General features: G+C 35.6%; 1 protein-coding gene across 9 annotated transcripts in view; it reads left to right on the top strand.

The window, feature by feature from the left end:
• Positions 1 to 12,541, top strand: part of TANC2 (tetratricopeptide repeat, ankyrin repeat and coiled-coil containing 2) — a 369,572-nt gene that overhangs the window by 224,886 nt on the left and 132,145 nt on the right. For all 9 annotated transcript variants that reach the window (XM_044247669.1, XM_044247668.1, XM_044247667.1 and 6 more), the window contains one exon: positions 9,990 to 10,253. In XM_044247669.1, coding sequence (XP_044103604.1) covers positions 9,990 to 10,253 — 264 coding nt within the window. The remainder of the gene's footprint in view (positions 1 to 9,989; positions 10,254 to 12,541) is intronic.

The raw sequence follows: 12,541 nt of genomic DNA, 5'->3' as shown, positions 1-12,541 counted from the left end.
CTACAGAGTGAGTAGGCTGTGGGGATAAAAGGCACAGCACAGGAAATACAATAGCATCATAGGGTGATGGCTGGTAGCTTACACTTGCAGTGAGCATAGCATAACCTATAGAGGTGTTGAGTCACTGTGTTATGTGCCTGAAACTAATGTAATACTGTGTGTGAACTAAACTCAAAAAAATTAAAATAAAAAAGGTACCACTCTGGGTCATAAACTGAACATTAGATCATTTGAATTACTTTTTCATGTTTTCCCCAACCTGTTTTCTGAAAAGTGCAGGTTTATTTTTACTACTGAGTTTTTCCACTCATTGTTCTATGACTCCATCATTTTTCCCACCTCTCCAATCACTTAGCCCAAAGTAAAATGTCAATAGCTATAATATGACATGTTTGTTAAAGAAATCAGGACACTGCTTATTAGAATGATCAAGGAGACCTAACAAAGCATTTTTCTTGTATATTGACCTAATAGTAACAATCAGCATATATTGAGTACAAACATTGAGCCAAGTACCATTATTTAATTGTTACAATTATCTTTTTTTTTTTTTTTTTTTGACAGACAGATCACAAGTGGGCAGAGAGGCAGGTAGACAGAGAGGAGGAAGCAGGCTCCCTGCTGAGCAGGGAGCCCGATGTGGGGCTTGATCCCAGGACCCTGGGATCATGACCCGAGTTGAAGGCAGAGGCTTAACCCACTGAGCCACCCAGGCGCCCCTGTTACAGTGATCTTATAAGAAAATAGTTGTAAAGATTTCACAGGGTCATATCATTGAAATGATGCATAAGACTTGACAGAGAATACTTATAAAGTCTTTTAATAAAGATACAGAATAGCAGGTAAAGGAGAATGCAAACAAGCAGAGGACCCTAGACACTTCCAAGTACAGCTCTCCAAGTTCTTTCTTAAACAGAATGTGCTCTATCTCCAGAATATAAATGACCAAATTTGTACGAGGAATCTTGGTTTAAGGAGAGCTCCCCAGAAGTTTATAGTGAAGATTTTTATGCCCCTCTCATCCTATAGCCAAGCCAGGTTGTCTAAGTCTTCCAGTGTAAGTTGTCAATAAACTGCTAGTTTTGGGGGCTGCAAGAGGAGTTTAAAACTTTAAAGAGCAAATTACAGATCTTTAGTTATCTTGGCGAAGAATCAATAATAGACTCCTAGGCAACCCCAGAAATAAGCATGGGAATGGCCCAGTCTAGTTGTAAAATAACTCTGTCATATACAATAGTGTAAGAATCTTTCTTAGAGTTAGAAAACTGAAATTTGAAAATAATTGGTCTCAGGTCATATTATAGACAGGGATTCAAGTTCAGGTCTGTATGACTTCAAAACCCCTGTTCCTAATTATTACAGAACAGTGCATAGTTCTGAAATAATTCTGTCTCAGGATAGATGACCTAGAACTATTATATGGCATTAAAAATATAGTCTCTATCAACAAAAATAGAGTAATGAGTCAAGATAAAAAAATTAGTTTTTTTAGTTTTAAAATATTATAGAAGACAGACGAACCAATTTTATTTTATATATGTGTGTGTGTGTGTGTGTGTGTGTGTGTGTATCTCTATATATTTTTTTATTTTAGTATAGTTGACACACAATGTTACCTTAGTTTCAGGTGAACAATGTCATGATTGTTGAATGACATACCTTATACTGTGTTTACCACAGTGTACCAACCATCTGTTGGTACAGTGCTTTCACAATATCATTGACTATTATTTCCTAAACTGTGCCTTTCATCCCCATGACTTATTAAATCCATAACTGGAAGCCTGGATCCCCTTCTCCCCTTCTCCCCTTCTCCTATTTTTCTATCCCACACTCCTTCTCTCTGGCAACCATTAGTTTGTTCTCTGTATCTCCAGGTCTGATTCTGCTTTTTATTTGCAAACAATCCAACTTTAAAATGTACAAAAGACATTGGATAGACATTTCACCAAACCACTAAGCACAGAAAAAAAATGCTCATTATTATCAGTCATTAGAGAAGTGCAATTAAAACCACAGTGGGACACTATTGTTCACCTACTAGAATGGCTGTTACCAAAAAAAAAAAAAAAAAAAGACCAAGTATTGGCAAAGATGTGGAAAAACTAGAACCTTCATGTATTGCCCTCATGTATTACCTTATATTTATGAGGTAAACATAAACTTACCAAATGACCTAGCAGTTCTACTCTTTGGAATAAGTCCAGAAGAAATGAAAACATGTCTCAGAAAGAAGCATTATTCATAATAGCCAAAAACTGGGAACAGTCCAGATAACCATCACTTGGTGAATGGATGTACAAAATGTGGACTGTCCATACAGTGGAGTACTGTTTTGGCAATAAAGAGGGAAGAGGTTATTAATAAATGCTACAGAATGAATTGACCTCAAACATAAGGACTCTATCTTCTGTGATTCTGTTTATATGAAATTCCCAAAAAGGCATGTTTATAGAGACAGAAAGCAAATCAGTAGTTGCCTGGTACTGGGATGAGAACAGAAATTAACTGCAAACAGGCACAAAGGAACTTCTAGGGCTTATGGAAACATTCTAGAACTGAATCATAGTGATGATTGCACTGATCTATAAATTTGCTAAAAATCATTGAATCGTACATTTACAGTGGGTATATTTTACAGTATGTAAATTGTACCTCAATAAAACTGATTTAAAAGCATAGAGAGGGCACGGCTTGCATGGAGCACTGGGTGTGGTGAAAAAATAATAATGTTTTTCTGAAAATAAATAAATTGAAAAAAATAAAATAAAATAAAAGCATAGAGAGTTAATTTTATTCACAACAAGCCTGTTTTATGTGCCTGTGATTCCTTCTTCCTCACACTATCTCTTTTCTGGCCTCTATGACAATACAAACAGACATGTCACATAAATAGTTCTTTATACTGAGGTAGCAATTTTTTTCTGTATCAGAGAAGGAAAATGGAGATCTCAGAAAAATCTCTTCAGTTACTTGAGACTCAGTATTTTCTTCCTATCCTTTGTTCCACCTGGTCATTATTAGAAGTAATGATAGATTAGGGAAGCAAATATGTATATTTTCAATGAGGAACCGTGTCTTCCTTTCCAACTCCATTCATAGAAACTTTACACATACAAGTGCTTAATTCATCTAGACCCAGCTAATCTGGCACAAAGACTGCATGCATGGGCTTTGGGCTTTTGAAACTTATAGCATGCATGAAAATATTACTGCATTCTCTGATGCTTTAGTTACCCTGATGACCCTAAATTATATGAGGTCTCACCATAGAGGAATGGTTGAATAAAACAGGATGTATCCATAAAGGCGGATAATATACAGACATTAGCCTATTGTTATGAAAAATAGCATTTCATTTTATGATTCATTTTTCTGTGTATGACCTCTTTTGTCACAGAATTGTCCTTCTATGATTAAGGATTTAGGACCTATCTTATTTATATATTAGTTGCTCAGTAAAAATTTATTGGATCGGTAGGTGAATGGAATTAACCAAAAGTCACCAAGTTCAGTGAAAAGCATCAATGAAGCAAATATGCGCAAAATCCCTAAGTAGAAGTAGTTACCTAGAGAATTTCACTACTAGTATTTTGTGTCAGTTGTCTGTTTTTACTTTCTGTGCCCCTAAGATCCTAGACCATTGTGCATCAAATAAAACTAAAGTAGGGCCCTTAGGCCACTGAATAATTCCATCTCTGTATACCACAAATTAACTCACAGTTTCTCTAATCTGCCCACCATTGATCAGTGCTTTCATAATTTTTGTTGCTAGATCTCATAGTTTTGAAAAATTTTTCAAAACTCTATTTACCACTCTATTTGTTATTTAGCAGTTTCTCGTGTTTAATTTATTAAACATGTATTTCTGCCAAAGCTTCTGTTTAAATGAGGTAACTGCTGTTGTCACCTTTGATATAATTCTAGCTATGTTGGCAGAAGTTTGATGTTTTAACTAGCTACCAGTTTTAACTAGCAATATATTATTTATAAATTACTTGAAATACTGAAAATAGTGAACTCCATTGCTACTTTCTCAGTCCTGTAAAGGTATAGTAGTCTAGTGTACTGAATATTTTCATGGTTTATATGGGGAAAAGGGGTATATTTCTGGGATATATACCAGGCTAAGACCACACAGATACAGGTAGGTCTTAGTCAAATCTGATTAGGGACTTAAAAATAAAAACTTCTTTTGGACACAACACAAAAAAACATAAATGGTAACGGGTTAAATAGCAGACACTTTACATGTAGACAAGTTCTCTGGGAAACAAGAGTTTTCCTTCTCTGGCTTCATTCAGCATACTGATCCTAGCAGCTCTATGAAATCTGAGCTTCTTGCAAAGAATTACAAAGCCAGCTGAATCACTACATCTTTATACCAAATGAAATATTATTTTCCAATTTTTACTGAATATTTAGCAAATTTTACTAAAAAAAAGTTCAAGTATATTCTAAATTAATGAGGTAATTTTCAGAAATTAAGAAGAGAACACACTATCACAAATTCATCACTTAACAACTGATTGATCTTAAGAACATCACTTACCCTCTCAGAGTATTATCTTTCTTTTTTTTTTTTTAAAGATTTTATTTATTTATTTGTCAGAGACAGAGGGAGAGAGAACGAGTGAGCACAGGCAGACAGAGAGGCAGGCAGAGTCAGAGGGAGAAGCAGGCTCCCTGCCGAGCAAGGAGCCTGATGTGGGACTCGATCCCTGGACCCTGGGATCATGACCTGAGCCGAAGGCAGCTGCTTAACCAACTGAGCCACCCAGGTGTCCCCAGAGTATTATCTTTCTCATCTAGAAAATGGATTAATGCAACTCTCCTTATACATATATAGAGTTTCAAATGAGATAATACAAGCAAGATATTTGGTGATAAATTAGTAGTTGTAACATTCTTACACTATATATATATATATATATATATATAAAATAAAGGAACACACAGGTACGTACATGATATAAATATGCTATCACTGAACACATTTAGGAATTACAAAATAATGCTGTGGAATCCATGATAACCTCATTGGGAAAGGTATAGCATTATGTTTAGCAACAAAAAGTTAGGAACTATTGGGCTATTCATGACTGAAAGTCTGAATATATGAAAGGAATTTTTAATTAAAGTGAGTAGTTTTGACTGTATACTGAAACTGACTTGAATATTTGGATTAGCTATAAGAGTGTCTTATGGTTCTCAACATTTTCATCACAAGACTTCCTGAGCATAGAGTCCTTAGAAAAATAGAGCCTGAGACAAAAAAGTTACGTGCTCATACTATATTAAGGGAGTATAAATGAAGGAAACAAGAGTGAATGAAAGAGAAGTAAGGCAGAAAAGGAGGAGAAACAGTTATAAGGAAAGGAATGACAGAGCTGGCAGAGGTGATTGCTTGATTCTACTGAAAGTCTTCAGAGAGACCATGCATTTCTTAACTCTGGAAGGGGGAATTACAAGGTGATAATACTGCTAGTTCCCTTCTCACATTGTATGTTAGCCCTAATAGGATACTATTTCCCTGACTCTTACTATTGCATAAATCCAGTAGCCCTACTGCATCTCATGTCTCCATGGCAACTAGGAAGTCTAGAGACAGATAAAAGGCTGTATGGCAGTACGTAAGACAGTGGTTGACTTCTGCCCATGATTATTACAAAGGACCAAGAATAGCCACTATAGCCAGTTCTTCAGTATGGAGCAGGATGTTAATAACAAGAACCCAGCTCCAATCATGGGAATAGTCTACACCACTGCTAGAGTCTACGTAGCCAGACAAGAGGCAGGTAAGTACATTTAGAGTGGCAAATCCAGTTCAACTCTTATACTACATAGATCAATTATTAGTACCCTCTTTTAGCATCCAGTCTCACCTGGGAACATGATACTGTGATACTCAGTTCTTTTCTGAGAGGAGAGATCCAAATCCAGTTCTTCAATATGACCAGTAGCAGTCTCCCAAAAAGACATAGAAATGATTGGTAAATGAATATTAAGTCCCTGTTGCTCCTGCTGGTTCTAGAGTCTATATTATATCCTCTCCCTCATTCACCTGTTTCAGAACAAAGAGGATCAAGATAGATTTCAGAATAAACAGTGATAGCCTATCAATAAAGGTCATTTCATAATGGTAAATGGGTCATTTCGTCAATAGGAAATAACAATCCAAAATATTCATGCGTGGGATAACAAAGCTTCAAAATGGCAGAAATCCACAGAGATTTTTTTACCTCTCATCTCACAGTGGTTTAAAGACCAAGTAGGAAATCAATTAGCATATAAAAGACCTAAACAATTCCATTAACCAACTTGACCTGATTATTTTTTATAGGATAGTCCACCTAACAATAGCATAGTTCAGATTCTTTTTAGGTATACACAGAAGATGCACCAAGAGACCATATTCTGTTTCATAAAACAGGTCTCAATAAAGGTAAGTGGACCAAACCATTACAAACTGTGTTCTCTAACCACAGTGTTTAAACTAGAAACCAATAATAGAAAAATACCAGGAAATTTCACAAATGCTTAGAAATTAAACACATTTCTAAGTAACACGGTCAAAAAAAAAATCACAGTGGAAATTTTAAAATATTTTTAATTGAATGATAAAACGAAACATCAAAATTTTTAGAATGCAGCTGAAGAAGTGCTTAGAGGAAAATTTATAGCATTAGATGCTTATTTTAGAAAAGAAAGGTTTTTAATTAGTGAACTGAATTTCTACTTAAACAAGAAAAAGAAGAAATTCAAATCAGATCAAAGTAGGAAATAATAAAAAGCAGACATCAGTGAAATAGGAACAGAGAAAATCAGTGAAACTGAAAGCTTGTTCTCAGAGAAAATCATAATGATATACCGCTAGTCATATTAACCAGGAAAAAAAGAAGATAAAAATTACCAATATCAGGAACAAAAGAGAGACATCACTACAGACCCCACAAACATTAAAAGGGTAAGTAAATGTCATGAACAACTTTATGCCAATAAATTTGACAATTTAGATGAACAAATTCCTGGAAATAATACATGACCAAAGATCATTTGAGAAAAAAAAAGATAACCTGAATAATTTTATAGCTGTTGAATATAAATTGAATTTGTTATTTAAAACTCTCCCACAAGGGAAGCTTTTAGTCCAGATGCCTCGACAGGTAAATTCTACCAAACATTTGAGGAAGACATAATACCATTTCTTTTTTTCTTTTTTTTATTATTATTTTTTTATTATGTTCAGTTAGCCACTGTATGGTACATAATTAGTTTTTGATGTAGTAGTTCAGCAATTCATTAGTTAAGTATAACACCCAGTGCTCATCACAGCACATGCTCTCCTCACTATCCATCACCATTACCCCCTTCCCCAACCTCCTCCGCTCTGAAACCCCCAGATTGTTTCTCAGGGTCCACAGTCTCTCTTGATTCATCTCCCTCTCTGATTTCTCCCCCTTTAGATTTCCCTCCCTTCCCTGATTATCCTCGTGCTATTGCTTATGTTCCATATATGAGTAAAACCATATGATAATTGTCTTTCTCTGCTTGACTTACTTCACTTAACATAATCCCCTCCAGTTCCACCCATGTTGATGTAAATGGTGGATATTCATCGTTTTTGGTGGTTGAATAATATTCCATTATGTATATGGACCACATCTTCTTTATCCATTCATCTGTTAAAGGACATCTCGGCTCTTTCTACAGTTGGCTGTTGTGGACATTGCTGCTATGAACATTGGGGTATATGTGCTTCTTCTTTTCCCTGTTTCTGTATCTTTGGGGTAAACCCCAAGTAGAGCAATTGCCACATCATAGGGTAGCTCTATTCTTAACATCTTGAGGAACCTACACACTGTTTTCCAGAGTGACTGCACCAGCTTGCATTCCCACCAATGGTGTAAGAGGGTTTCTCTTTCTCTACATCCTCACAAACATTTGTTGTTTCCTGTTTTGTTAATTTTTGCCATTCTAACTGGTATAAGGTAATATCTCATTGTGGTTTTGATTTGTATTTCTCTGATGGCTAGTGATATTGAGCATTTTTTCATGTGTCTCTTAGCCATTTGTATGTCCTTTTTAGAGGAGTGTCTGTTCATGTCTTCTGCTCATTTTTTGCCGTGATTATCTGTTTTTTGAGTGTTGAGTTTGAGGAGTTCTTTATAGATCTTGGTTATCAACCCCTTGTCTGTAATGTCATTTGCACATATCTTCTCCCATCTCTACAGAAACTGCTCCAGGAAGTTGAAGTGAAAGGAATACTTTATGAAGCCATTATTATCTTAAGATCAGACCAGACAAAGACATTATATAAAAAGTAAACTACAGGGGCGCCTGGGTGGCTCAGTGGGTTAAAGCCTCTTGCCTTTAGCTTAGGTCATGATCCCAGGGTCCTGGATTTGAGCTCCGCATTGGGCTCTCTGCTTAGCAGGGAGCCTGCTTCCCTCTTTCTCTCTCTGCCTGCCTCTCTGCCTACTTGTGATCTCTGTGATCTCTAAATAAAATCTTAAAAAAAAAAAAAGAGTAAACTATAGGCCAGTATCTCTCATGAACATATACATAAAAGTCCTTAACAGAATTGCAGCATTGAGTCCAGTAATATATAAAAAAGATAATAGGGGCAATATACAAAAAGGATGTGTCAGGGCACCTGAGTGGCTCGGTTGGTTGAGCATCAACTCTTGATTTCAACTCACATCATGATCTCAGGGTTTGGGGATCAAGCCCCATGTTGGGCTCTGCACTCAGTAGGGATTCTGCTTGAGGATTCTTCTTGTCCACTGCCCCTCCCCCTGCACACACACACACACACACACACTCTATCTCTTTCTCAAATAAATGAATAAATCTTAAAAAAAAAAAAAAGAGGGGAGAATGTGTCAAGAATAGGTAGGAGTAGGGAGCGTTGGCATCTTTGAGAAGCCTAATGGTGACTGCCCACTCCGATGCAATCAACAAGTAGATGTTACCTTGGAACTAGACTCCCTTAGTATCAGTGAGGGTACAGAGACTAGTTGGCAGCACTTAATTCTCAGATGCAAGGAGGACTTATTATTGTAAAGAGCAGAAAGGCTCAAAGCAATAGGGGTGTCTTCCTTTGTAACTCATCTTTTCCTCTGTTACTACAAAGTCCAGAACTAAATTTTCATTTCCAAAGAGAAAACCCTCACTAAAAGGGATTATGGAAATTACCTAATAAATTTAGGTCTCTTCTTTTAACAACAAGTATATTGAAGATGTAAGAAGAGAATATGAACTAACCTATTAAAAATTCTCCTGGGATGACCTCTTTTATTCTTATAATTATTGCTAAGATATTTATAATCTTGATTTTAATATTTTTAATCCTTGCATTTCTAGCATTGATGAAAATTATTTAAAATCTTCAGGTTTTGTTTGATTTCATGCAGGAACATCTAGGGTTAGTGTTACAGAAGGTAGCTGTACAAGAAGGCTCTGTACTGCCTCCTAATTTGAACAGATTATTTTTTCTGTATATCCTATGTATCTACTTAAGGACCATTTGTTTTTTTCTAATTCTTAACTACACAGAAGGGGCCAGGAAATAAATTTAACTGAGGGAAAATATGGGATAAAAAGAACATAAAGATCTTTTTGAGATTTGGAGGATTCTCCAGCAATCCATGAAAATTACATAAAATTTCCTTTTTGATGAAATTCTGAAATATTTAGCATTGATAGGTTCTAGTTGTAGATCTTTAAGCACTGATGTATGAATGTGTTTAGTTCCATTTAAATAGAGTTGTTAAAGTAAATACATAACAGATGTGAGAGAAAATATGTAAGAATTATATTTTGCTTTCAATTATTTAAAGTTCATGGTGGAGATGAAACGATCATCTGTAACTTCTTAAAAATAATATTGTTACTACTCTTAATACTCTTAATGAATTTGCATAGTAGTAAACAGCTTACTCTCTAAGTTTGTGAGGATTTTAAACTTGTTCTACTCTCTTTTTCAGCTACGTTGACAAGCTATTCTGAAAATGTAGAACGCACGAAATATGTTGGGGAAAGCAGTAAAGAATTAGGATCTGGAGGAAACCTAAAACCTTGGCAGTCTCAAAAATCCAGCATGGATTCCTGTTTGTATCGAGTCGATGAAAATATGACGGCTTCTACGTATAGTCTGAATAAGATCCCAGAGAGGAATTTGGAAACAGTTTTATCACAATCCGTACAGTCTATTCCTCTGTATCTTATGCCACGGCCAAATTCAGTAGCAGGTAAGACTTTTTTTTTTAATTGACCATTTTACCGGCGTATATACTGGAATGAAAGCAAATTCTGCTTTAACAGAATTTTCCATTCATCTTCTTTGACTAAGCTATTCTTTTGTGTTTGGGTAATATGCACGTGTATATCTTTTTGAACCTGGCTTTGAATATGAATATCATCATACTCAAGTGGTTATTTAGTTCTCCTCCCAAAGTGTGTAACAGCATGCATAAAATCAGAAGTAAAACCAATAAAGTTTATTATTGAATTTCTAACTGTATTGTTTTCACATCCAAAGTCTTTGAAAATATTTCAGTTTGAGGTTTTTGAAAACAGTAGTGTTAAAAAACGTTTTAAAATTAATGTGTATTTCAGTAGAAATTGTGTTATCAGAAATTGTCATCCATAGTTTGAGGGAGTGACAGGCAAGCAAGGCAGAGCTCAGTATTTTCACGATACCCCAGTCGTCCCATCATAGGAAAATCACCAGGTACCTACATTGCTAAAGAATAACTCAAACACTCCTAGCAGTCTTAGTCATAAACTCATAAAGGAAGTATGGAGCCATTATCCTTTAGCAGCTGTTCAGAATTGATGTCAAAGGATATTTTTATATGGCTAAGTTGCTACTTAATAATTCAGACCAGGAGCTTTTGCAGAATAGTTGGACACTCTGGCATTTTCAAAATGCAGCATCATCTAGATTTTGTCCCTACTATAATATCATAGTTGTGTTTGTCTTTCTTACTGGCCTGATGAATGCCTGAAAGGTTTGTCTCTCTGACACAAGGTAATAAAACACTTATTGTAGTTGGGAGCTCTTTTTTCCCAGATATAACGATTTATGTTATATGATAATATAATGTGATATTGTGATGCTTCTTGCATTTTTGTACCTTTTCTAAAACATTGCTCTTTGTTCCATTGTCTGGGAGAACATCAACCTCAGTCATCACATGTGATTATGTGGTAACTGTAGGGATTTTAATATTAATTTTTCAAGATTATTCACTTTAAATAGTGACAGGGGCACCTGGGTGGCTCAGTGGGTTAAAGCCTCTGCCTTCGACTCAAGTCATGGTCTCAGGGTCCTGGGATTGAGCCCCACATTGGGCTCTCTGCTCAGCAGGGAGCCTGCTTCTCCCTCTCTCTCTCTCTCTGCCTGCCTCTCTGCCTACTTGTGATCTCTGTCTGTCAAAAAAATAAATAAAATCTTTTTAAAATAGATAAATAAATAAATAAATAGTGACAGAAACTTTTCTCTCTTAGATTGTTTGGAATATATTGATCCCTACTAATGACGTCATATTAGAATCCTAGAATGCTGTAACTTAAACAGTGCTAAGCAAATTCAGTCTTTCCAGAAAAGAAACGTTTAAGTCCTTGCCTGCATAACATTGAGGAAATATAGCTACCAGTCTTAATGGTACATCCCACCTTCTTAACTAAGCTGCAGCGATTTATAAGAAAATTCCGGCTCTGCTATTAGAGAAGGGCACCCAGCACTTGGTAGGAGTCAAAGTATAAGCTACTCTTGTCCTCTTTTTAGTTTACTGGAGAGATTACAAAGTACTTTGCCCTTCTTAAGAACAAATATCTGTATTCATTATTTACCCTATACAGATGCTAACCTTAGGTTGTACAAAGAATTGTCCAGGACAAACTGGCCAGATATTATCCTTCTCTCTCTCTCTAAAGTTTTCTAACACTCTTGTTTTCTAGAAATTAGCACAAGGCAACTGTCGTAAGTATCAGTGAGTTACCAGTTCCTTCTCTAATACATATAGAAGAAATTGACTATATAGCTCTATCACAGAGAACAGAACTTAGCTTTTTACAGAGAACACAGAACAGAGAACAGAACATTAGCTTTTTTAAGAACTTAGTATTTTAATCACCAGGTAAAAAATGCCATTTAAAATATTTTTTTAAAAACTTTACAAAGCAAGCAACATTTTATCAGATGAAGAGTACCTTTTTTCTTTTACATGGATTGTAAGATTTTCATTTATTTAGAATTTTATCTTGCAAGAGCTGATATTCTAGTTACTTAATAAAATCTTTTAAATTGTGGTCAACTTTCAGGGAATTGCCATCCAATCTGTGAAGTTTGATGGCTTCTAAATTACCTCTCATGGTATATTTTTTGCCAACTGCCATTTAGCAACTCTACCCCTTATAGGCATCAATATATTTGTGGCTACACTTCAACTTCAGTAAGTCTTTGCATATTCTTTGGGACACTGACTTCAGCAAATATGAGGATAAGAATTTTACATGGGCGCCTGGGTGGCTC

Source organism: Neovison vison, chromosome 5, assembly GCF_020171115.1.
Source record: "Neovison vison isolate M4711 chromosome 5, ASM_NN_V1, whole genome shotgun sequence".
Classification (NCBI taxonomy): Eukaryota; Metazoa; Chordata; class Mammalia; order Carnivora; family Mustelidae; genus Neogale; species Neogale vison.
Note: the sequence above shows the minus strand (reverse complement) of the source record. Positions and strands in the feature narration are given on the sequence as shown.